Genomic DNA, 27,071 nt, shown 5'->3' on the forward strand with positions numbered 1-27,071 from the left:
AGTTGAAATCTCATGAGACTGAGTTGAAGTCAGTTTGAGTGTAAGGTTTGTTTATAGTGGAGATGAAATGTTTGCCGAAATGTGTGTCTTGCTAATTCATACCCACTCGTCCAGTGATTTGCAGTCTGAAAAGGTTGGTCAGCACTTTTCCCTCAAGAACCTTTCTTGTGGTTTGGGTGATTCGAGTATAATCTGTTTGGCCTGTATGTAGTGTAATGATTTTAATCATCTCAGGCTGCTCTCCGTGTAAATTATTTTTTTTTTAGGTCAGATAAAGACTTATTTTATTTACTCCTTAAGCAATGCTTGGAGTTGTGGCTCTGTTTATGTGGGCAAAGATTTGTGACCCGCAGCCTGTCATTCTGGACTGGCATTTCCAGTCGGGCATGGTTTGGGGAGTGTCATTGGAGGCGTGTTTTTATTTTGAATGTTTAGTTAATCTTCATGCACAATGTGATTTTCAAGCCTTACCTAACCAGATACTTATGGGTCTGGAAGGTCATGGGAGAAAATCACAATTTTGTGTAATATTTCCTAGAAAACAATCATGATTTTGAATTGTCATCCTTCACAGGGCTCAACGCTAAGGATTTTTTCTACTGGTCCAGCCAGGCCAGTGGTTCAAATTTTTACTTGCCCTGCCAAAATTTTCATGGACTCAGAAAAAAGTAATTAATAAATAATCAAGGCTCGAAATTCGGCACGGGTTATGGGTATTGCGCATAATTTGAATCATTCCCGCAGGCCTTGCTCTTATGATGTGGGAAATTCCCGCAAACATTAATTCCCTTTATCATGTAGGTTATATGAGTAAATGAATCCACACAGATTATAAGATCAAATCAGTCATTTTAAAACTTTCTGCAAGACACAATTTCACAAACCACTTAAGTGATTCAGCAGTGCTGCGTCTTCTCTCTTTCTCAAAATGGGTTGCACAAGGTAAGCGTCAAGCGCGCTGCACACGGCGATACCAGACTCTCGTTTCGGGAGTCGAGACAGCTGGCTGAATTTTTTACTTGTACAGTTGGGCCAATGTTGCATCGTCATTAATGTTTATCATTTGCACGTCTTTTTAAGTCTTACCAATTTAAACAGTCAAGCAGTTTTTGATTTTAAACTATTCAGTACTCCCGTGCTCTCTAAGCGATGGTTTTCTCTGCACACAATACATAAAGCCGCGACCTCGTAAACACAGTTGGTTATGTCTTAAACGTAAACAGTTGAGAAATGCATGTAATGAAAACAGTATAATGGATCTGTGCAATAGCTCTTAAAGTGACAGCAGCCTAATATGTGTCTGTCATTAATGTTGATAAAACAACTAAAGATTGCTTTAATCGTTAGAATCAGGATTAATAATAGTATTTAATTTATACAGGACTAAAATACTATCCAGTGTTATTTTACATTTGATTACTTTATTCAGTTTCTGTAGTATTTCTGAATACGTGTTAGACCTACCAAAAAAACTTTTCTCTTTATTTCTCTCAATCTCAATTTCATTTGTACATTTATTCTATTGTATTTATTTGTGCTACTTTTTTCAATTTAATTCAAAGATTGAAATCCAGCTTCACTGGGTTGTGTAAACTCTTGAGCAACAAAATTACCCCATTGTAAAAACACAAGTGAGCAAACATTTAGGTGAGATAAATGTAATAAAAAAAATGACTGGAAATGCCCCCATTAGAATCACCTAAGGGGAGAATCTGAGAACCCTTATTATTACAGTTATTCGCACGATGTGAGACATGACTTTCTGGGCGCCGCCTCTCTCAGCCCGCGAATACTCTTGCGCATCTCCCTGAGCTTGAACGGACATAAACACATACAATTATGTCAAAATGCCAGTCTTGTGGAGTACCGAACTGAGAGACGCGGGTACTTTCGCGTCTGCTTGCGCTTGAATATATAAGTTGGCAAGACTTAAAAACGCACAATTTATCAACTTTCGTGAAGATGCAGGACTGGTCCGATCGGCAAGTGACAGTTCCATCAACTGGCCCCAGTCTCTTTCACGGTGGCCCCGGGCCATCGGGCAGTCCTTATTGTCGAGCCCTGCTTCAGTAGTTTTAGTCTCATTAGTCTGCTTTGCCACTGAAAAAAAAAAAAAACATTTTCTCATTTGACTTTAAATGTTTTCAGTCATGTGCTGTAGCAGATAACCTGTAGTTTGAGCTTGACACGGGCATCTCAGTCTCTCTAAGTCTGAAGCGATGTAGCATTTCACCAATGGGGGGATGTTCAGCTGCCGTCTATTTGTGTACTGGCTGCTACCTCCCTCCTCTTGAAATAGTCATGTTGTGATAAAAATACTGATAAATGACAAGCTGGCTCACACCCCTCCTTTATTTCCCCCTCCCCCTTGTGCCAGTCTACCCTGCTGTTTTCCCCAGCGTCTCAGACAGTAACCCTCATTCGGAGCCACTGCTTCTCCTTGACCTTCTAATGCACGGAGAGCCGATGTTGAACGTGGTTGTGAGCTGACGCTCAGCAACATTCCCGCAATCGGTGTCCTCTTTCGGGTCTGCGTTGCATCTTCGGGGTGGTTTTCATATCCTAGTCAGATATTAGTCATTCACGCGGACCTGAAATTTCTTCCTTCAAGCTTTTGTAATTAAAAACCGGCAATTCAATAGGATGTGTGCGCCATGTGTAGCTGGTCTTTAACCAATGGGACCTTCCCGACACTACCGTGACAAAGTTGCCTCCCAGCCAACTTGTTTGGTTCTGTTTACATATAGGGGAGAGTGGGGTAAGATGTGCCACTTTTTACTGATGTTGTCTTCTAGGGAAAGAATGAGAAATTTCAGGATGTTTGCTCTCATCTGAAATTAGATTAACACGTCTGTAGTGTAGGGCCATAGAAATGTGACTTTAAAAATGTGAGACAACTCTAAGCTGTGTTGTACATGGGTTAATTAAGTAATTTGTCAATATGTTAGCAATTATGTTAAATAAAATTGAGCATGAATGAAGAAGAAAAACCCAAAAATAGTGCGCTAGGTCCTGCCCTAGGAAATACTGTCATGAAATAGTTGTGCTATTTGCACCGCTAACCCCAAAGCTTCTAACACACATTACCCCACTTTCACCATTTGAAAAAGTATATATATATATTTTTTACATTCATAGCATTTATTTTTGTAATTATTTCTCATAGAAATGTTTTATTGTAAACATTAAATGCATATAATTGGTGAATTGCTGTATAAAAAATATAGATTTTGCTTTGAATTTTTTTTTTTTATTATCTGCCATGTAGAATGTATGTGATTATCTCTTTATTTACAAGTAAAACAAATTATGCACTGTTAAGGAGATGAAACGGCTTACCCACTGACACGTCTTACCCCACTTTTCCTTGTGTGTGTGAGATGTCAACTGCAGGTCTCTATTAGAAGAGAGACTGAAGGCTGAGGTGAGCATATACAATGAAAAGAACATTTTGAGCAAGAGATCTCCATAGCAACATGAAACTTCAGAGTTACGCCATGAAGGTGAATGCAGTCGAATCATAGCAGCACTACCGTGACACCTCAGTCATTTTCTGAAATAATGGTTTTTAGTTGGTTTGTGTGTGTTACATACTGTCCCAATAAAACAAACCCCTCCTGAACGTTTGTCAGCTCTGACGTCTGTGATCGCCCCTCTGTAACTAGGCCATAAACGTCAGTGGTGACAAACGCTGAAACTAATCTTGCTTAGAACACCCTCAGATTGTTCATTGAGGAATCGGAGAACTCCAACCGGTTTGACTGATGACATAATGAGGAGTCTCAAGTCCTGATTAACTATAAGTCTAGTAGTGGAATGGCTTAAATGAAGGGTTGTGTATTGTAGATGTGGAGCTGGATCATCTGGTTGGTTTTCCCACTGGTGCTAGGTTAAAGGAAATAAAGGTGTTGGGCATAACTGGTTTTTCTAGGAGACAGGTAGAGCTAGTTCATCTGTAGCACAATGGAAGCACATAGTTTGTATGCTGCCTTCTTTCTTTGGTTGTAAAGATGGTTTTAATTGATAAGCATCTGTCCATTTCTTAGGGTTTATTTTGTCTTTGAATGAGCAGGATTCCACCTGGTCTGGCCTATTCTGTGGCCTATTCCAGTATTTTATGGATATTTACTGATGGGTGTGGCACTGAACTGAACTGCACTGATTTTGGCAGATGCTGTCATGAAATCACGGCAAAACTCTGTTTTTGTTTTGTTATAACACATCAAATTCTACCATTTACTTTCTTCCAGAGACCCAATATAAAGGGATGGACCGTGCTCATGCACATAGACTGGATGCAGGTTGTTTCAGCTCAGAGGCATCAAATTGAAATCGATTTGAAGCTGTAAATGTGTGTTCATGTCCAAGATTTGATCTTGTAAAAATTATTGGGAGAGTCGTTCATTGATCTTTGACTAAAACAATTACTACATTCATGGCTGACTCATGGCTGACAAAATTTCCTGTATTACACTGTGGATCATAGTTGGAGAGTCCAGAAAGTTTGTGTCCAGAAGAGTTTTGGAGTACCTCATCACACAGGACAGAAACATATTACCCTGATCTCCTAACATGCCAAATTTAATCTTGATGTAAGAAGTTTACTTAAATGTGAAAATAAGTCATAAATGGTTTAAAAATAATTATCAGTGGTTGAATTATGAGTAATAATTAGTAAGTCAATCATGTCAATTAGATAGAAATAAGACGCAATTAAAGTGACCGGTAGCCTAGTTTAAATTTTTTCCATTTTAAAAAAGGTATCGTTTTATACACTGCTAAGAAAAATAGAATTAAATTAAGAAAAACCTTTTCAGGCGATCTTAGAGGTCTTTTCTCTAATTCTTCCAATTTTATTTTTGAGCATGTCAAAAATTAATTGTTTATATAACCAGCTTATCTACCTTATTTTACCTTATGTTCATTCATACGGGTTTAAAATAATTAGTAGTAGTAGTTAATAATAATAATAATAATAATGATTGGTTAGTCAAGATTAAATGAATAACATAAAATTTAAGTGATAATTTTGACAATTTTATTTAAAATATTTTTTAAGCTGAAAAATATGGATTAATAACCAAATAAAACATTTCTAACGATCTTAGAGGCCTATTCTCTGATTAAATTTTTTATACTAATTTTATTTAATGCATGCTCTTCAATTATTCTAAATTCCAATAGTTTAAAATGTTTATCTTACCAACTTACAAGACTTTATTTAAATGATTAGGTTTCTACTTTAATTTCATTTTTAGTTTGTTTTTTTTTCCTCATTATTATTTGTCTGTAGAGTAAAGCTTAAGTCATAATTTGTTGCCAACCTAATTCTCCAGTGGTATTTACTGTAGTGATTAATATAATTCAATGTTCTGATTGTAGTTTTGTTGAATGCTCATTGCTCATCCCTGAAATAATTGAATCTAACATCCACTTTTTTTTACAGTAAGCTCCTTAATCTCTTCAATTCCTTTAAAATGTAGTTCTACATAAGTAAGGCTGCAATGACATCATTCATCTAGCGTTCTTGTATGTTTGACTCATTTCTAGTGGATCAGATTAACTGGAGAAACCTTCAGAAGGGCTCAGTCTGCAGTTCGTCTTCCTCCAATCCGTTCCATTGTCTTGTTTCCCAGCTGTCCGGGCATGTCAGCTTTCGTTTCCAGAGGGCTTCTTGAAGCCTTGTCTTGCTCCACCAGCCACTCCTCCTGACAAACCCAGACACGTCGCTTCCTGTGTATGACCTGGAACCCAAATCATTTTGGCGTTTTTCTCTCTCTCTCACTATCCTCTATCACTGTACTTCCGGGAATTAGCTCGACTTCCTGTTATGCCGCAGTGTGTGAGGAAGCTGCTTTTCCCAGCTCGGACCCCCAGAGTGATCAGCATGTGGGTCTTATTTTAGGCAGAGACCTCCTGGCCCCTGAAGTCTTCAGGGTTATTCGTCTACTGCTATATCAACGCTGTTTTTTTTTGTTTTGAAACCATCCTGGAGTATCTGTCCTCACTTCTGTCATGAGCCTTTAGATTAAACTCTTCGCAGAAGGTATTTTATGGACCCAGAAGCTAAAAACTAGAGGTACATTGTTTTGATGACTGAATTAAATTAGTATAGACACTGAAATTAAATTACAGGTGGTCATTAAAGTACAGGTGGTTTATAGTATAAATTCTTGTGCCATTTGTTTTTGTAATGTGCATGTAAGACCATACATTCTCGTGTCAGTGTGCGTACAAGCACGGACAGCATGTTGTGTGACCCAGAAAGAGTTATAGCCAAGTGTTTTAGCCAAGTTAGCATGTCCTGTCATTCTGTGAGGATTTTTTCCAAGATTTATGCACTGTTTTATGTTGTATTTGGACATTCATCTAGATTATTTGCCGAAAGTAGTGGCATTTTTTATATTCTCTTTATGTTTCAAGGCATAAACAAAATCGAAAACATGACAGAGCCACATCTTTATGACTTAGGGGGCCGTTCACATAGGACATCTGCGCTATTTTTATTTTATTTTATTGTTGGTCAATGTTTGTTGCTTTTTTCCAGCATCTCAGCATTTTTTAGTACGTTATTTCAAGTAAAAAGTGGTTAATCTCTGAAAATATCTCTTGAGACCCTTCATTTTTTTGGGATCTTTCTATCTGTTTTTGAATCCTTTGTGTTGCATGTGTGTTGACTTTGTTGTTAGGTCTAGCCTTTTCTCTCTTAGGTGTTATATTTATTGTGGTGTGCAGAAAGATTTCTGTTTGACTTCTTTTGGTTTTCCCTTGCTGCATCTGTGTTGAAGCGATATAGATTTGGTTTGGTGATGGATGTGTAAATCAGTGTCTGAGCAGCAATGCTTCTGTACTGAAGGTCAGAGCTCTGTGTTTGTGTGTGCATTGAGTGTTAATCTCACTGCAGACCCTTACAGTACATCAGCTCATTGTGACGTTCACTCGCTGCAGTATCATTACACTTCCCTTTTGTCAGGAAGAGGAGGCAAACTTGTTTGTGTGAAGTTGATTGTCTATAAGTGGGTGAATCGCACAAACAAAAATGTCTGGGTCATATTTCACACTGAAATGGAAAAAAGATCTTACAAAATAATCTTACAATATATAGAATAGATATTTTTGTACATTTACTTACACACACACACACACACACACACACACACACACACACACACACACACACACACACTTTATGACTTCTGCAGTCAAAATTATTCAACCCCCTGAATATAATCCCTCACAACAGCACAAATCTGCAACTGATCAAGGGCTTCATTAGTTGCACCAGGTTTGCTTGAGCTAGAACACATGAAATACCTGAACAGGCTAGGTTTGATGTTTGACTAAATGTTAGAAACAAGTCAAAAGATTGATCCAAAAAGTTGAGAAGATATCATTGCCCTTCACAAACAAGGAACAGGATACAAAAAGATACTGTAAAAAGTGTTCAGTTCACTTACTTGAAAAAAAAAAGAGTAATCCCGTTGCCTAAAAATTAAGTTATGTGAACTTGACAATTCCACATTACTTAATTTTTTCGATTAAGCATGAAGTTTATTTACTTAAAGATTTTAAGGCAACTGATCACTTTTTACAGTGTAGCGAAGGCACTAAATATTCCTAGAGACACTGTTGGAAGCATAGTTCGTAAGTTCAAAGTTTAAGGAACATTGGTTACACTACCTGAGGTTTCAGCTTGCATAGTAAGGCGCGTGCACTAAACGCATGTCAGAACTCGAAGACGTACACCACTACTGACCCAAAAGCACAAGAAAAGTTTTGCTCCAACGTGAGCCATTCATTTTGCGGCATTGGTAAGGTGTTTTTACGTTTTCTCGTTGGTTTCTCACGATTCTGACATCCAGGAAATGCACACTTTAGAACCATTTTAAACACTACATCGAGACCCATCTGCGTCATCTTCTTAGTTCTAACTTCTTAGTTCTAACTCACGTCAGAGGCCCGCACAGAAGAAAATTAATAGTTGAATAAAGTCGTTATTTAAATGTTTTTGCGCACAAAGTATCCTCGTCGCTTGATAAACTTAAGGTTGAGCCACTGTAGTCACTTGGACTATTTTAACGATGTTTTTACTAACTTTTCTGGGCCGGCAGATTGAAATTACATAGAAGCATATGAAGGAGTGAGCCAGCTCTCAGATTTCATCAAAAATATCTTAAATTGTGTTCTGAAGATGAACGAAAGTCTTAGGGGGTTGGAACAACATGGGGGTGAGTAATTATTGACAGAATTTTCATTTTTGGGTGAACTAACCCTTTAAGACATAACAGATAATGTTTGCGTGAATACTCGCCAAGACAGATATTTTGAAATACTGTAATTCTGTGTACATATTGGCATCGCGCGCTGTCTGAAGTGTCTTTGTGCGCACGATTCGGATCTGTCAGTCAGTGCAAGTAAGATTGTTTGTTACATCAGCATGAGTTTGAATCACATTTCATTAGTTCAGACTCATGCCATCGAGAATTCGCTCTGAATATTCACAAAGTTGGAATGCAGTGCTTTACAACGACACCAAACTTGTGCTGAGAGGAAGTGCCAGTCGTCGAGAACCGAGCAGAGACAAACTGCACTTTTTCATGGATTATTAAAACAAAAAGGTACAACTCTCAGAAAATGTACAAATAAAGATAATTTTAGATGTTTAATTATTATTTGGAGCATTAGGATTGCTAGACGAGGGCTTTATGAACATATTTTTGTGAAAACTTCAAATTTGTCCGAAATTGATGTTTTTTCACTTGTTTTGCTTGCAGCTCGTAATTAACCCGTAATTACATTTCCGTCTCATTTTGCCAGCACAGGTCACAAATGTTCTGATTCTTTATTATTGAACTTTACAGTTGTTCTTTTTGCAATTTAAACATTTTAAACAATTTTAAATTTAGATTATACATTTTGTGAATTATTCAAAAGTACTGTTATGTATAAAGTTATTTTAGTTATATTATAAAAATACTAACTTGATATTAGCCATGTAAAGCTTGAAATAATTTAAGTCTGCTTTTTTTTGTATACAGTATATTCAATTTATTGAACGATTTAATTTTTTTATCTAAGACTATCTTTGCAGATTTTTCTGCCTATGTAGCATTCTGACTATTTACAGCAAATAATGGAGGTTTTTTTTGTGTGTGTTATGACCATTGTGTACTGTTTAAATAGCACTTAAGAGTCTATCAGTGATGTGCTTAGTAACTCCTGAATGACTCACCAGCAGTGATGGCGGGTGTGTTTAGCAGAAGTGAATTAATCTGGCTCTACCAGGGTGTTATCAGGAAGATGCGTCAACTATATCACAGACCTCATCCGGTGCATTTTTATGTGATTTGAAATTAAGTTTCTTTAGATGTTCATCCATAGACAAAGGGCACCCTTAGCACACTGACGTACTACGGACACAAGCCAGACTTCAGGGACAGACTAATATAAACGTGGTGGCAGTAACTGTGATTTGAAAATGTGCGACGATAGACAATAGAGTATCTGTTTGAATTGATGTACTCACCTCACTGGTCAACAGCCTGTCCTCAAAAGCCAGCTCTAATGTGAGCTCATACACAGGGACAGACCACAATTGATGCTCTGTTCCCCAATTAACGCAGAAAGAACCGAGTGTACCTCACACCAGTCAAGAGAAATTCCCATGGTCAAACACTACTCTCTCTCACTCCCCATCAGTTTCCTCTTCTTCTTTTTTCCCTTGACTGCTGTCTGTCCTGTGATGTCTCTCTCTTTTGTTATTTCTGCTGGTCATGCACTGAAATGAAAATGCCTGAAACTGAAAATTCTGGTCTGAAAGCCAAACTGAATGTGCTAATTTTAAATTAGCCTTTGCTTGGAATAACGGAAGTTTTCTTTAATTTATTTTGTTGGAGCCTAGATGTTATTGTAGTCAGGGCTCGTCAGGGCTATATAAGAACTGTCCGATTGCCCAAGGCCAGTGTGAAAGACGCTTGGGACAAGTGTTGTCAAATAAATCAGTTCAAGCGCATGAACACACAAACGAATACTCATTTCAGTATAGGGCTGGATGATAAAACGATAATAATTATCACAATGTATTTTTCACACACCCAAAGCGGTCACACAGATGGCGTCTAAGATATTACAATAAATTACATTTTAAAACATAATATATTTGAAAACTGTTATTTTAAATTGTAATAATATTTGACAATATTACTGAATGTTTTTCTCTATTTTTAGAGTATTTTTTTTTCTTTTTTTTCTGTATCAAACAAATACACCTTTGGTGAGCATTAGAGACTTCTTTCAAAAGCATTAATAAATCTTACTGACCCCAAACTTTTGAGCAGTAGTGTATATCATTGCCCAGAATGGTCTGTGATATTTGTACAGAAATGTATATTTTCACATGTTTCTCTTGTATGACAAAGAATTCATCTGATGTGCTACATAAGATAGACTTGTATGCTTTGTGCAATCATTGGATTGTGTTAATAACCAAAAGGTTGAACAAAGTAGGTTAAGTTTGCCATTTGGGCTTTAAAACGGCTATAAAATGCAAAAATAAACTGAATATGCAGTCACATTTAAATATTGACTGCAATCTGCTTCTTTATGCTTTTAGACATTGTGCTTGTCTGAAGAGGTGTTTAAACAACTATTGAACACAACCTCTTTCCCAACTATGTATCATCCATCAACAGCCCCTGTTTACTTGAGTAAACCTGAACCATTGAATCTGCTTTTTTAATGTCAGTGAAGCTGTTATTGGATGTCAAAGGGTTCTCCGTTCTCATTTTCGGCCAAAATTTTCTGCCCGTTTTCTCTCAGGCAAAAACCAAAAATGATTTCTGATTAAATTGTTGTGCATCCCTAATCTCTGCTCTCTTTCACAGTCTCTTCCTTTTTCTACCTCACTCTTCATCTCTGCCTCTCTCTGCATGTCTGCTTGATGTGAGAATCAGATGGTGACTGGCGACAGTCCTATCCAATCAGAATCACTTGAGCTCTGATAAGGATATTATTAATGCAGTGCTCTGCAAACATCCCATCTGTGCGTTTAAGTTCAACTTTCAAAACCGTTCCCAGGTGAAGAGCTGTGGTCTGGAATAGTAAAAAAAACACACACAAAAAACACTGGCCTAAACAATTTTTTCTCTCTCTTACTTTGTAGTCTCACTCCGACTCAAAGGCCGGAGGGCGCTGCATCATGCCCCTCTCCACAGCAGACGAGCAGCCCCACATCGGCTGCTACAGGCTCCTGAAAACCATCGGCAAAGGCAACTTCGCCAAGGTCAAACTGGCCAAGCATGTCCTCACTGGCAAAGAGGTGAGGATTGAGTTTGTGTTTAACCCCCAAAGAAAAATATGACAAGGCAAAAACCGTTGGCTGTTTAATTGGCATGCTATTTGTCAGATGAGTGGAATGTCTTTGAATGATTTGTCTGATCTCCAAAATGCAGATGATGATAAATATGCAACTCAGTTGTTAGCTCAATAGTCCAGTCATTTTAAGCCAAAATGGGGTTCAACCTTGAACAAATTGCAACAGAAACAAACTCAACTGATTTTGTATCCTCAATATGTCCTGAGTAAGGAAAAAAAATGTCCCGAAGAATCCCATTAGGGGAAAGTTTCGAAAAAGACCCAAATATAGCCTATTCATACACCTATTCATTCTTTTTCTTACGTGAATAGGGTAAAAAATTTAACCTTTAGATATCACCATGAAAATTACTGAGTTGATTACTTGCATCAAGACAAACAAAAAATGTATTACAAGTTTTTTTAAATTGTTTGATAACATGGACAGACGGTGCATAATCTAATTACGTATGTGCTAATTTGCATAAATACCACAACAGATCTAAACATTGGGTCTAGCCAGGTGAAAATGTCTTGTTGAATCTTGTTGACACATAACAGTAAAATACTTGATGTTAAGAAACAGTCCCACGGACCCAGCCCCAACCCCCAAAAACCAAAAAGTGGTTTAAAGTACTTCTTCCTGCCTCTTATGTATTAATGCTCATGGGTAGCCTAAATGGGTTCCATTCAGACCTTAACATTAAGTATTTTACTGTTATGTGTCAATGTGTCAATGCATACTAGTCTATGCCAGACTTCTCCAATAGTTGTCTGCTTAAACTCTAAACATCTGCCGCCATCCAATCAACTACCAGCAAGTTGAACCAAGTCCCCGCCCAATGTTTGTTTATTTTTCAATATTTTTTTAATTTTTCACATTTCACAAGAAATGATCTGTTGCTGCTTCCGTTACATCACAAATTCAAGGTGCTTTATTACTTCTTTTTTTCAACATGAAATTAAAATCCAGCTGAGATGAAGAAAATTAGCTTTAATGTTTTAATAGTAATACATAGGTGCATCTGTTATATCGTACAAATACTATGCGTGTTTGGAATGCAGCTGTTCATTTACAATTCCTGCATAATGAGCTGATCACGTGACTTACAGCACCCGTCAGTTCTCACTGCAGTTTTGAAAAATGCTACAAAAGTGGGAGTGGTGAGATGCGGAGTGAAGGGGGAAGAGGGACCAACAACACAGCAACGGCTTCTGATTCTGACAGTTTTATTTCACTTTTATTGAGTTAAAAACATCAAAGCTCTCTCAAGTGCACGCTGCAATTTACCATTGCACACAACACGGTTTTGTAAGCTCATTGTAAATTACACAAATACATATCCTGTGACAGCTATAATTTAATGCACAGCGATTCGCTTTTGTTCTCTGTATCGAAAATATATATGAAAATGCTGTTGCGTCTTTGATAACTTTTCAGACTTATTTTGCGACGTTTTTATAAGCCGTTTGATCACTTAAAGGGCCGTAAAGACCGGTTACACTCTCAGTGCGGATGAATCGCGTTTATGTCAAAGACTCAGGATCTATTGAAGAGAACTTATGCGAAGTAGAAACTCTTACAAAGGAAAAACAAACACTTGTTTTTGATCCATTAATGCATCTCTAACTTACTGTAAGTGATCTCACTGTTTGAAGTGCCTGTCAGAGAAAATCAACGTGTGCTGTCATGAATAATTAAGCAAGAGGTCTTCTCATAGGATAAGGACACGCAGTCTCATGAATAATTATGAGACACCTAGGAGTCATCAATATACTATAGTACACGAAGACGAATTTAAACCTGGAAGTTGAAAATGGCGCAAAAAGGTTTAAAATTAACTAGTTTTCTCCTACAATCAAAACTGACGGATGGTAACATTTACTTATATGATGTTCATCACGCGCAACTCTGTTAAAATTTCAGAAAATTTGCTTTAGGGTTTTGTGACTCTTTAAATGTCTCTGAATCCTCCACTAGTTGATCTTTGGTGCATGCTACAATACCCTTTACATCTGGCTTGTTTTTGGATCCCCTTGCCTGCTAATATGGGACTGCATGGTGTCTGAGACACCGATAGCGCACTTGATAGAGAAGAGGGGGACAAAGATGAAAACTGTGGGTTTGCGTGTGTGTGCACTCGGCACGCTGTAATCTCAATGCGCCGTGAATTGTTTCCTGATGATGTGAGATTGTGATCTGTATAAATGCAGACCAAAGCTGATGTGTGCCTTCCGCCTCAAGGCTTTTCCTTGCGCTTGTCCTAACTGAACTCTTTACCCTCTCGATCAGGTGGCGGTGAAAATCATAGACAAGACTCAGCTCAATTCATCCAGTCTTCAAAAGGTGAGTGTGACCCTTCCTCAAGGTTAATGAGGTCAGAATTTAATTTCAGAAGTTTACTGGTAAATTTGTTTTGTTTTTTAACTCTCCCACCCCTGTTAAGTTGTCTCTCTTCCTGTTGCCTTGTGACTTTCAAAACGCAAAGCCTTTTCTCTGTAGGGCCCATGGCAGTTAATTATAGGAAATTAGGCTCAAATACTTCCTGAAGTAAAGGGTTGGTTGGCTTTGGAGAGGGAGAGGGGGACGGGGAGGGGGGGAGGTAGTTCGGTGGTGAGGGGTTCTTAACCACATCTTACTCATGTGCACAAGCTTGAAATATTTATGCTCTGTGAAGGACAAACACATCATCTGTTTGCAACACATTGACATCTTCTGTCTCCTTTTTCAGCTATTTCGGGAAGTGAGGATCATGAAGGTCTTGAATCACCCAAATATTGGTGAGCTTAACTGACAGACAAATCGTCCTTAAGTCTCTCAGCTTGAGTCTCCAGTTTTCCAATTTTGGCAGTACCCACTGTTTTTTCCCCCCCTATTTTCATTAATCCTTGTCCAAATGTCAGTGTTTTTCTGTGCAACTGGATTTGGTGAGCGTAAAACCTCTTGGGAATAACCCAAATCAAAATGATTTTTAGTCTTCATTCAGAATGCTGAATATTGCAAATAAAGCAAAACAGATTGTGTATGTGAGTTGAACCTTTCTTACATTCCTTTTTTCCCTCTTCTGTCCTCATGTAGTGAAGTTATTTGAAGTGATTGAGACCGAGAAGACTCTCTACCTGGTGATGGAATATGCCAGCGGAGGTCAGAGCTCTCCCGAACCCATTTTAACCTCTTTTTTTTAACCCTGTTACATCCCGTACTGTTTTTTTCTCTCGGATGCACTATGAATGTTTAACTGTTATGTAAATGCCTCTAGTTACTGTAGACAGGATTTGGCTCTCAGTCTATAGTTCTGATCACTGTCCCCATTAAATACCAAATTTACCAGGGTACTATATCTTCATTCTTCAAATGTCAGTGCCTGACCCGGATTAAAAAGCGCTGCTGTTCAGCACAGTTCAGTGATTTAGGCAGTGTGACTTGAAGTGTAAAAATTAATGCATCTATGCGTGAGATTCTTTAAAAGCCTTCTGTAATGGATCTAAATCAAATCTATCTGGGATGTTAACAAAATTTAAGTAATTTGTACTTTCTATGCCATATATATTATATATATATATATATATATATATATATATATATATATATATAGCATATATCTTTTTTTTACAAACATTAAGATCATCAGACGACAGCTGCAAAAACATCCCACTGCAGACACAACATTCCTCAGGAAACACTGTACGTCATGCAAACAAATTTTAGATCCCAACACGTACACGTCATCAATTATCAATATTGAATTAATGACGGCTCATTAATTGTACGGAAGCTTGTTTCCACCACAGAATAAAACATTTTAAAAGATAATTGCGACTTTTTAATCTCACAATTGCGAGTTTACATTTCGCAATTCTGACTTCTGAGAATTGCGAGATATAAAGTCAGAATTGCGTGAAAAAGTCGCAATTGCGTGTTATAAAGTCAGAATCGCGAGATATAAAGTCGCAATTGCGTGTTATAAAGTCAGAATTGCGAGATATAAAGTCAAAATTGCGTGAAATAAAGTTGCAATTGCGTGTTATAAAGTCAGAATTGCGAGATCTAAAGTCAGAATTACGTGAAATAAAGTCGCAATTGCGTGTTATAAAGTCAGAATTGAGAGATCTAAAGTCAGAATTACGTTAAAGTCACAATTGCGTGTTATAAAGTCAGAATTGAGAGATCTAAAGTCAGAATTACGTTAAATAAAGTCACAATTGCGTGTTATAAAGTCAGAATTGCGAGATATAAAGTCAGAATTGCGTGAAATAGTCACAATTGCGTGTTATAAAGTCACAATTGCGAGATATAAAGTCAGAATTACATGAAATAAAGTCGCAATTGCGTGTTATAAAGTCAGAATTGCGAGATATAAAGTCAAAATTGCGTGAAATAAAGTCGCAATTGCGTCTTATAAAGTCAGAATTCTGACTTTTTTTCTCGCAATTGCAACTTTATATCACGCAATTCTGACTTTATAATATGCAATTTGGAAATTGCATGATATAAAGTCGCAATTGCGTGTTATAAAGTCAGAATTGTGAGATATAAACTCTTCTGAGGTTAAAAAAAAAAAGGCCGTCTTTTTTCCCCCCTTAGAATTGGACTATTCAATTCTGACTTTATATTTCGCAATTCTGACTTTATAACACGCAATTGCGACTTTATTTCACGCAATTCTGAGAAATAAAGTCGTAGATGTAAACTCGCAATTGTGAGATAAAAAGTCGCAATTATCTTTTAAAATGTTTTATTCTGTGACAAGTGTCACAGTGTCAAATGTTTTATTCTGTAACAAGCTTCCATATATTTGTTTCCCAAGGTATCGATTTATAGTAAAGTACCAGCGGCTGTAAACGCACCAAAGCCAGACCCTAGCTTAGCTTCCTAATTTGTGAATGTGTTTTTCTAAACGTGACTGTTGTTCCTCTTCTTGGTTTGCAGGTGAGGTGTTTGATTACCTCGTAGCCCATGGCAGAATGAAAGAGAAAGAGGCCCGAGCCAAATTTAGACAGGTGAGAGGCTGCGCATGTTTGTTTGTTTTACTCACTCACTTGTGCATATTTGATATCACTGTTGCATATTTGATATCACTGTTGCATGAATACAAAGCACCATAGGAGCTATAAACACATCAGTGGTGTTTGAGTTTGTCTGAATTTAAAGAATCTTTTTCAATTTTTTTTAATTTAACACCGTTCACTTGATGGTGTGGTTGGTCCGATCACGAGTAGACAGTATTCAGTATTGTTGTTTAAAATCATCAAACAAATGGTTTTAGCAGTCAGTTTGTGTATAAGCTATTGTTTATGATATTTTTTTTGTGTGTGTGTGTGGGCAGATTGTGTCAGCAGTGCAGTACTGTCACCAGAAGTGCATTGTCCACAGGGACCTCAAGGTACACAAGATACATTTTCACACTCTATTTTATGTCTTTACCTCTGCCTTTGTGAGTGTAGTCTTCTATACTGATGCAAGTTGGTTTCATCTCTAAATACATAATCGCTAAAGATCCTCCCTTGCTTACAGGCTGAAAACCTGCTCCTGGATGCAGACATGAATATAAAAATTGCAGATTTCGGTTTTAGTAACGAGTTCACACTGGGCAACAAGCTGGATACTTTTTGTGGCAGCCCTCCATATGCTGCACCCGAGCTCTTTCAGGGGAAGAAGTACGACGGGCCTGAGGTGGATGTCTGGAGTCTTGGGGTCATACTGTATACACTGGTCAGTGGTTCTTTGCCGTTCGATGGACAGAACCTAAAGGTGAGCACAGAGAAATGGGAGTAAAGGTCAATTATATTTGCATTATATTCTGAAAAATTGTGTTCTGGTGTTCTTAGGAGCTGCGAGAACGCGTTTTGAGGGGCAAGTACAGGATTCCCTTCTATATGTCGACCGACTGTGAGAACTTACTGAAGAAATTCCTCATACTCAACCCAACCAAGAGAGGGAGCCTTGAGGTTTGTACAAGCATAAATACTTAAGCAATCTTGTCTTAATTTTTAACTATTGGTGTAGAGTCTGGTCTACATTGCAGCTTATTCTGAGCAAGAATATATTTGTGTTTCTTAGGGATTGATTTTTTTATTAAAACAGATTTTTTTATAGGTTTTATTGTTTTACCCTTGCGCAGGCCTAGACTTTCAATCTTAAAATATGAAAATATATCAAAAATGAATTTCTTTGTTTAAAACTAATAAACAAAACAAAATGTAAAATAATAAACCATTACCAAATGAATGAACCAAATGAGACATGACAAAGAAAAGTTCTTGAACAGAATATTTTAATATTATGCATGATTTCCAATCAGATTGTAACTTTGTCCATATGCAAAAACATTGTGAAAATAATTTATGGAAAAAAAAACCCCACATTGTATATACATAAAATACTGTTTATGAATGAGCCTTTTAAATATAGTATGTAAGATTAAATACCCATGAACCTCTCAAACTGTGGTAAATCCAGTTGTTCTTGCAGCTACCTGGTAAACACAATGGACTGATTTAAACCTTGATTCCTGGAAATTACATAAAAGCCAGCCGATCAGGTCTGGTGATTTTAGCCAGCTTTTGCTATTTTTGTGTGCAATATGCATCAGACTGTTCATGAAGGGTCTGTGGGCGTATATTCTGAGGCTTAGACTCTGCATAAACAACTGTTTGCAGATTGATATGTTTTTGATGGAGTGATTCAGCGTTTCACCACTGTGTGATGTGATTTTGAAGTGCTGCCCTCAGTTGTCTATGTGCATCCCCTTCATAAAGGCCAACTCTTTTTGCATTACGTTACTCCCCACCTGATATGATGTCTTCACTTTTGTACCCTTTCTTTCTGCTTGCGCTCAGCAGCAGATCATGAAGGACCGATGGATGAATGTGGGCCATGAGGATGACGAGATGAAGCCCTACATCGAACCCCAACCTGACTACAAGGACCCTAAGAGGACAGGTCAGCACTCCATCAGTGCAGCTGGTTGGAAGAGAGGTGGGGCAGACGTGGCCCGGGGCTTTGGTGGTGGGTGGGATTTGAGACCGAGATGGGTTATGTTTGGGTAATAAATCTTGGTGATGGGACTGGATCTAAATTCCTTACAGCAGCTCATCTGAGCATCTTTATTTGTGAGTTAAAGCAACGATTGATGATTTTCCTGCTTTCTAACGCTTTCAAATTTCCTTTTTTCTCATCTCTTTATGGTTTGTGTTTAAAAATGGTTTGCATGATTGTTTATTTTGACATAAATGATACCCTAAATTGTATTGCATTTTTAAGCAGTCATAATTTTTTGACTAGTGGATTGCATTTTTGAAGAAATCTCAGCCATATATAGTGACCAGAATATTGAGACATAGGTGATGGGCTCTTATGGCTTGATCCAGTAATAAAGCACCCACCCAAACATTCAATACAACTTAGAATGCACATCGTGACAAGAAGTTATGCTTGAGGAAAAATATATAAAACTAATTCAGCATATTGTGAAACTTGTAAGCTGTTTTTTCCTACTTATTTAACCCTTTGCTCTGTGTCCTCAGATATTATGCTACGAATGGGATACTCTTTAGAGGAGATACAAGACTCCCTTATCAACCAAAAATACAATGATGTCATGGCAACTTACTTATTACTGGACTATAGGAACTCAGAGGTATGTTACTCTAAATATCTTATGTATATCTGTGTTTTGCATGTAATTTTGTAGGGCGGTAATTTTTTAAATATTTGTTTGTTCTATTTTTTGTTTGTTGTTTTGTTCAGTTATGTTTGTTTTGTCCATTTTATTTACTAAAACTGTTATATTAAGCAAATGATGCAGAGAATTTCTGTAAGTAGTAATTAAAATAGGCACCTTAAGATTCATATTAGAGTGTGCAGATTCTTGATAAATTGTGAATTATGATTTTTCTGTTTAAAACAGATCACTGTTCTCCCACGATTCTGAATAGACTTAATGAATGATTCAATGACTCACTCAGAAAGACTTGTGCTGAGTCCCAATTCGCATACTATCCGTCCTAAATAGTATGCGAAACTAGAATTAGTACGTCCCAAATCGTAGTATGTTGAAATGAGTATTCCCAAGATACCCGGATGGTCTACTATTTCCGGTTAGAATTCGAAGTGCAGATCAATGCACACTCTTAACGGCTAATATTGCCCACAACCCATTGCGTGCGGGAGGGAGGAGCTTTGTGGTGATGGTGTAAGAACCTTTAAGTGTAAGAATTCAAATGTTTAACCCTAATTAAAGCTATATTTAACCACACTGACTTATTTGTTGTAATACTGTGGCTGTACAAATGTTAACTTTATCAGTCCAACTAAAAGACACATGGTTACTACACTTTTACTATAGTAAAAGCATGGTTCATTTTCATCGGGGTATTTTTGAGTATTATACATAATGATGAAATTAAGTTTAAAATATGTTAAACAATAGTTATACTATAAACTTTAAATATTTTAACTTTAAATATTTAAATAAGTAGCTTTCGTTACACACATTGCACACGATTGCACATGAACGTCAGAACCAGCCGCCTCACAAACGACCTGCGTTTGGTTGATCTACGACGACGCCCTGCTTCACTCCTCAATTTGGTAGAACACATTGTAAATGTATTGTGGAAAAAACGATGAGGAAAAAAAGATGAAAAGATGGGAATAGTAAATAAAATTATATTGGATATGAATGAATGAAATGTAAAATGTTCTGTTAACAGTCGCGGTGTGCGTAACTAGGCAACCACGTTCAAGTTCACGTTGCATGACGTCATCGAAGTAAGTCCCAGAACGTGCATACTCTTTTGCTACACACTCAAAAGTATGTACTTTTTCCTCACAAAAAAAGTACATACTTTTAGGTCGTAGTATAAGTAGGCGAATTGGGACTCAGCATTGATTTGTTTCAGTATGACTACTGGATGAATCAGCATTTTTGAACGAATCTCTTGAATGAATGATTCAATGACAAATAATTATTATTTTTTTGTCACTTGTTGCCACCTACTGGCATAACGATGTAACTGATCTTTATTTGAAAGCGTCAAGTTTCAAAATGTGATTTACTTTTGATCGCTACTGTAGACATCAGTGTTTATATCCGAACTGTAAGTGGCTGAAATTACTGTTTGTCAAGCTGTTTCATACCTATACATGACAGCTACTCTCTCTTGCTCAGCGGCAGTGCCAACACAGATCTGAATGTTCACTAACACAGGCAAATCGTTGTCATTTAGGAATAAGATCGTATGGGTGTTTGAATCAAGATTAATCATGCAGCTCTTCATATATATGGTTTTGTTTTAGAGGTTTCATTAAACTTGAAATAAACCATGGAACAGACAAGTTGTAAACAAGACCAAATTGTATTGTTCCTGTTTTTTAATGGCAATTGTTATTAACCTTTATATTGTAATTATGCAGATTTGAAGCGATGAGCACATAAATGTTAAATGTTTGATGTCTTTATACCCTTTTTTTTATCTCCCTCCTAGCTGGATGAACTATCAATAAAGCACCGCCTAAGCACTGACCTCACAAACAACGCCCATTCACCTTCTCAGAAGGGACAACGCAGCACCTCCAATCAGAAGTCCCGCAGATCCACAGACCAAAGTAAGCATCATTCCGCTGGTCATTAGCCACAATAAACACTGGCTCTCTTGGTTTGTAGATCTCAAACATTTTCTCTTTCTACCACAGGCTCCTCTGTTTCCACCAAGAGACCTCAGGGCGACAGTAAGCACATCGCCAGTTCAAGCAGCTCCAGTAAAGTCCCTCCCAGCCCGCTGATCTCCGGAGACCATAAGAAAACTCCTACCCCTTCCACTGTGAGTACAGAGCCCCCTGAGGAGCTGATGACTGATAGGCAACCGGGTTGTGAGCTCACGTCACTGATTTCCGTGTCTGCTCTCCTTGTGCCGTATAGAACAGCATCCTATCCTCAGGCACCAGCCGCAGCAGGAACTCTCCAATCACTGAGAGAGCCACTCTGGGTGTACAGAACGGCAAGGACAGGTACTGCCACATTCCTCTTTATGCACAGTCTTCCTTTCCAGCCACGGATCACATGGAAGAGCCTATCAAACTCATTTCTGCAAAGTGGACTGGTGTTAAAAGTAGTGTATGCGCGTATGTGTATATTTAGACTTGGAAAGCTTCTCTGCTCTCGACTCATTCTGTCAGGCTGTTGCCCTGCCAGCATGGGAAATATAATCCTGTTATTCACACACATACATTCACACATTGACAATTGCACACATTTGAGCGCAGCACGAAGCTGAAATCTGTTCAGCTAGATTTGCGACACCTTCGGGAACTTAGAATTAATCCAAAGATTAAAAGAGAGCAATGATTAAAAAGGCTTGACAGCTTGGGTTCCTTTTTAATACAATAAAATAATATTCCAGGTTATTTTCAACTTCATGTCTGTCGGTGGCATGCTAGTGATTAACACAGGCAATAAGTTTGACTCGTCATTCAGGGAAACTCTTACAGCTATGTACTTAAAATGAATCAATGCATAAAGTATCTCAATAATAAGTGTATAACCATAACACTTATGTTAATAGGTTTGTGGTCACTATGATTTATTTGTTAAGTATCTTGTGCTCACTAAGACTTTTATTAATCAAAAATACACTAAAACATTGTTAATATTGTGAAATATTATCAGTTTAAAATTAACTACTTTCTGCAATTTATTCCAGTTATGGCAAAGCTGAATTTTCAGCGTCACTACTCCAGTCTTCAATGTTACACGATCCTTCAGAAATCATTCTAATATGCTGATTTGTTTTACAAGAAACATTTATTATCAACATTTAAAACATTTGTGCTGCTTAATATTTTTGTAGGAAATCTTGATACATTTTTCTTTAGGTTTCGTTGAATAGAAAATTCAGAAGAACAGCATTTTTTATATTTTATATATCAGGGATGGGCAACTTCGGTCCTGGAGGGCCACTGTCCTGCAGAGTTTAGCTCCATCCCTGGCAAAAACTCTTTTCTAGTAATCCTGAAAACATTGATTAGCTTGTTCAGGTGTGTTTAATTAGGGTTGGAGCTAAACTGGCCCTCCAGGACTGAAGTTGCCCATCCCTTATGTATATTTTAATCTTGCTGACCCCAAGCTTAAACTGTAGTACGTTAGCATAAGACTGGTGTCTTAGAATCTCTTACAGACCCTGCTTGTCTAAAGTTACATCCTTATATCATTCAATCCATAATATGACCAACTAAACAGTAAATCTGGTTACTTTCTCTCAGTAAACACGCAAGTTTTGCTCCACCCACCGGAATTATGTTGATAACTAGATTTCCATCCACCTAGAAAAATGATTTGGATAACTGTACAGTTCAAGCACACAATGTAAGTGCTTTTTACAGAAATATAAGCTGCACATGTCCTCTGGGCAGCATGCCAACTATTGTAACTCCATTACTTAATTTTTACACACTCAGGGACAAGTGAGAATTGTTGTCTGTGGTAATCAACAGAGTGCCACAGATGCTGTCGATAAAGCCTATGTTGTAAACAACCTCGAAATTTTCTCTAAAGGTTCCCATAAATATCTACTATGGTGAATTCCAGCAATCATAGCACTGCAGATTAGGGATGTATTTTACCAAATTTATACTAAAATGAAAAAAGTCTGATCTGTTTCATTATGGTATCGAGACATGCTGCTTATGTTCATATTTATTAGATTAGCAGATTGAAAAGAGAAAACTACTTGCTACTCTACTACCTACTTTGAATTTATTGACCGCTTGTGTACAGAATTACAATTGAATTAATTATGTTAATGTCACGATTCCCACAGTCATGTAAAACCCGGAAATACTGAGACATTTTAAAATTGATGTTTACATTACAGTAATGGAGTAGAGTTGAGAAAAAATCATTAAATGTATTGAAAATTCATAGAAATATCTATAGTGATTTTTTTTTTCATTGATTTTTTTGTTTTTGTTTTTCTCTGCTCTAAAAAATTTACATTGCCTAGATTGAGTAGGAACCCTGTAATATGTAACTTTAAATAAAGGAGTGTGTTCAATTGCTTTTTTCAACTGTGGACACTCTATCGAGAATCAAGAAACATCACTGCTATTGATACGTCGACTATTGAATTTTACTCTAGATACTGAGACACACTGGCGTATTACCACTGATTGGTATGTAGTCAATCTCATCCCTTAATCTGGAATTAGTGATTTTTGCCTGACCCAAATAATCAGGTTACCGAGAGAAGAGATGTGGGAAACCGAAAACAGCAGCCTTGTTATATGGATGTTTAATTTAGCTTGAGGTGACAAGCGGCAGCACAGTCAGAATGCTGACGTGGAAAGAGTTTTATATGTGTGCGCAAGGTCAGTTGCAGAGAAGCAAATGAAAATACGTAAATTTAGTTTATGTGAGTAGCTTTTAAAAGCACATCATGCCCACGAGGCTTATACTGTCAGACGCTTTTGATCATCATCACTGCATCTCATTTCAAATTCTCACTCGATGAACAGAGCGAGCTTTCCAGTGATAATGCAAGTTTGATCCAACTTTGACTAGCTTTGATCTGCATAGATCTAAGAATAGACTTAAGATAGAGCCCAAACCTGCATTATCGCAACGCAGTGTTGTATTTTTATCTCCTGGTGTGTGTGCTTTTGTCTAATTCCATCACTTTCTCAACCCTCATCCCATCTTTGCTGAATCTGCTTTATAACCTCACCCATACCTCCCTCCACTCTGTACGTGGGGATGTCCGTACGTGGGGGCTGTTATTCATCTTTCCCCCAGCCTGAACACTCCAGGGTCCCGCGCCTCCACCGCCTCAGCGGCTGCGGTGCTCGCCGCCTCATCCCGCACCCGCCACCACAAGTCCTTGTCCACCTCCGCCCACCCCAGCCCCCCAGACCTCCATGCACATCGCCCCAGGCAAGTGGCAGCCAAACTCCAAACTATTCCGAAGGGGGATTCGACTACAAGAACTAGTGACGAGTAAAGTCGTATGATTGCTTTTTTTTTTGAGTTTTGGAATACATGAGATCCGCAGACTGAATTCGTCAAGCAAAGAGATGGGAAGGCCCTGAACATTTTTTTTTTTTTTTTTTTTTACCCTGTCTACTTTTCTCTCACTCGTTGTCCACAATAATACAACCGTCTCACTCGCCATCCCACTTTCCCCTCCATGTAAACACACGTTGTCTACGTCACATACTGTACCTGCCAGCTCATTCCTTTCTAACCCATAATTCACATGCATGCTTTAACTAGATGTCTGTCCTTTCATGCAAGATCCTCCTTCACTTATGCATGTCTTGTCGCATTGCTTGGTGTCATACTGTAGTCTTTAAGGTCTGCTGCCCCATCCTTCTCCACCCCTTCTTTTCTGCAGATAAACTAGACCGTGCACTAATATCCTCTAAAACCTGTCTCACTGCATGTTCCATTTTGGAACTGTCACAGACAGTTGTATGCATGCTTAAAGCGTTTTGTCTTCCTCTGTAAAGAGTTTTTTTGTTGATGTTGGGTCTTGTTATTTGTTGGTAATAGCTGCATGATAATAATTAGGGGTGATGTGTGTAAAAAAAAATCTGTTAAATTACTTGTTCCCAGTTTAATGTGGATAGACTAAGTTTTAAATACCGTTGTACTCTGGAGACATGGGATTTATTGCTATAAAAATTCTGTTCAATACCGATAAGAACTATCGTTGAACTACCTTCGAAAAATACAGTAAAAACAGTGATATTGTGAAATATTATTACAATTTAAAATAACTGTTTTCTGTTTTAATATTTTAAAATGTAATTTATTCTTGTGATGGCAAAGCTGAGTTTTCAGCATCATTACTCCAGTCTTCAGTGTCACATGATCCTTCAGAAATCATAATATCTAATATGCTGATTTGCTACTCAAGAAAACTTATCACAGTTGAAAACAAATGTTTGTTCATAAAATTGTTATGTTAATAAGATTACAAGATTCTTAGAATAAAAAGTTCAAGAGCTGCAACGATTTGAAATGGAAATCTTTTAAAACATCATAAATGTCTTTAGTCACTTTTGATAAATTGTAATACATAAATAAGTTTTAATTAATTTAAAATATATATATTATTGACCCCAAACTTTGATCTGTAGTGATTTATGATGCTACAAGTACATTTTTGAATCGCAACATTGAAATGTACACTATGAAAAATGTATTCATTTTGAAATTTTCTGAAGATTACATTTAACTGTTATTAAATTCAAATTGTTTACTTTAAGTTAGTTTAACTTTAATGGAGGATTGGATTACTATGTAATCTAAATGTAAAAATAGGTCAAATGAGCAGCACAGTTAAATATCTTGTATTGGCTGATATTGTGTATAATATTTACCAATATATGATACAGTGATGCAGAGGTTACACACTTTACCTTTTAAACTATTGTATGGTTTTGTAACATAAAAAAACCCAATGTGGTCCTAATGTGATTTAAGCCTGTGGATTGTCACATGTCTGGCATGGTACAGAAAGGGCTGATGGTGGAATTATACTTGGATTTCACATGCATGTGCATGCTTGGATTTTATTCCATCACATTTTAAAATCAATCTCAAATTAAATGTTGGTTCATTTCCGCAAGGATAATTTGTCTGTCATCAGTGCATTAGCAGCAAGAGCTACAGTTGTTAGCATAATGAAATGGCCTGTTTGTTTTTTTAGTGCCTGATTATTGAAGCTGCATGTTGAAAACAAGTGGCTTAAATTTACTGTTAACCTTAATGTGTTCTAATGGATGCTAAAATGTAGTTAAATAAAGTATTAACCGATTATCTTTTCACCTTTGCAAACTTCTTTGTAAAAAAAACAGCACAGCCAACCAGAGAGCACCAGTTGTGTCCCCCTCAGCTCAGAACATTTCCTCAATGGCTGACCGTACCAACTTCCCCAGAGGGGTGACTAGCAGAAGCACTTTCCACGCTGGCCAGCAAAGAGCCACACGAGACCAGCAAGCCTCAGCGTACAACGACCCCTCTGCCTCCCCCTCCCTTTCCCATGGCAACAGCCAGGTGCGCCGTCCCGGGACGGGTATCTTCAGCAAGTTTACTTCCAAATTTGTACGCAGGTGAGTTTATGATTGGTCCACATGGCGACACTGTTACTTGCAATTGCAAAATATTGAGTTCAGCAATACACATGCACACGTTCTCATTACTCTCACCAGTGCTCCCCTCTTTCAGGACGAAATGATTTGGACTGGCACTATTTTTTTATCGCTATGATCATGAACTCTGAAACAAAGGGCTGCTGTAGCAGAGATGGTTTTAAGTGTGAGAGATGCTAACTGATGGATAACTAACATTAAATCCAGGGTTCCCACAGTCAGGGAATACCTAGAAATATCTGGGAGCGATTTCCATGCCTAGAAAAGTCATGGAGATTCACTACATCTTATTCTGTTTTTGTAGTTATGCTAATTGATTTGCCTAAACTATCTATAATTTTTTTTTTTTTTCTTTATCTGGTAATCAGAAATGATTTGGAAAGTCCTCGAAATACATTGGCCAAAATGTGTGGGAACCCTGCAAACCTGACCCTGATCTAACATCCATCATTCATGCAATGCATTTACAATTCACAATTTCTTCAGCGATCCTAAATAGCCCTGTTGTAACTTAATAAATTGCAATTCCCATTCTTTAATCTGACTTTAATCACCGGTGCCCTTTTTA

At 37.5% G+C, this 27,071-nt stretch overlaps 1 protein-coding gene across 26 annotated transcripts in view; it reads left to right on the plus strand.

Annotated features, from left to right (window-relative positions):
• mark2a (MAP/microtubule affinity-regulating kinase 2a) overlaps nt 1–27,071 on the plus strand; it is a 35,957-nt gene that overhangs the window by 2,828 nt on the left and 6,058 nt on the right. For 5 of the 26 annotated variants that reach the window (XM_084138054.1, XM_084138073.1, XM_084138077.1 and 2 more), the window contains exons 2-16: nt 11,162–11,317; nt 13,646–13,699; nt 14,085–14,133; nt 14,432–14,497; nt 16,283–16,353; nt 16,680–16,736; nt 16,868–17,104; nt 17,182–17,301; nt 18,193–18,331; nt 18,880–18,992; nt 20,842–20,962; nt 21,050–21,177; nt 21,276–21,364; nt 24,144–24,281; nt 26,210–26,464. In XM_084138054.1, coding sequence (XP_083994180.1) covers nt 11,162–11,317; nt 13,646–13,699; nt 14,085–14,133; nt 14,432–14,497; nt 16,283–16,353; nt 16,680–16,736; nt 16,868–17,104; nt 17,182–17,301; nt 18,193–18,331; nt 18,880–18,992; nt 20,842–20,962; nt 21,050–21,177; nt 21,276–21,364; nt 24,144–24,281; nt 26,210–26,464 — 1,793 coding nt within the window. The remainder of the gene's footprint in view (nt 1–11,161; nt 11,318–13,645; nt 13,700–14,084; nt 14,134–14,431; nt 14,498–16,282; nt 16,354–16,679; nt 16,737–16,867; nt 17,105–17,181; nt 17,302–18,192; nt 18,332–18,879; nt 18,993–20,841; nt 20,963–21,049; nt 21,178–21,275; nt 21,365–24,143; nt 24,282–26,209; nt 26,465–27,071) is intronic. The other 21 variants (XM_084138064.1, XM_084138067.1, XM_084138070.1 and 18 more) reach the window with 7 other exon arrangements.

This window comes from Abramis brama (genome assembly GCF_963993115.1).
Source record: "Abramis brama genome assembly, chromosome: 15".
NCBI classification, from domain to species: Eukaryota; Metazoa; Chordata; class Actinopteri; order Cypriniformes; family Leuciscidae; genus Abramis; species Abramis brama.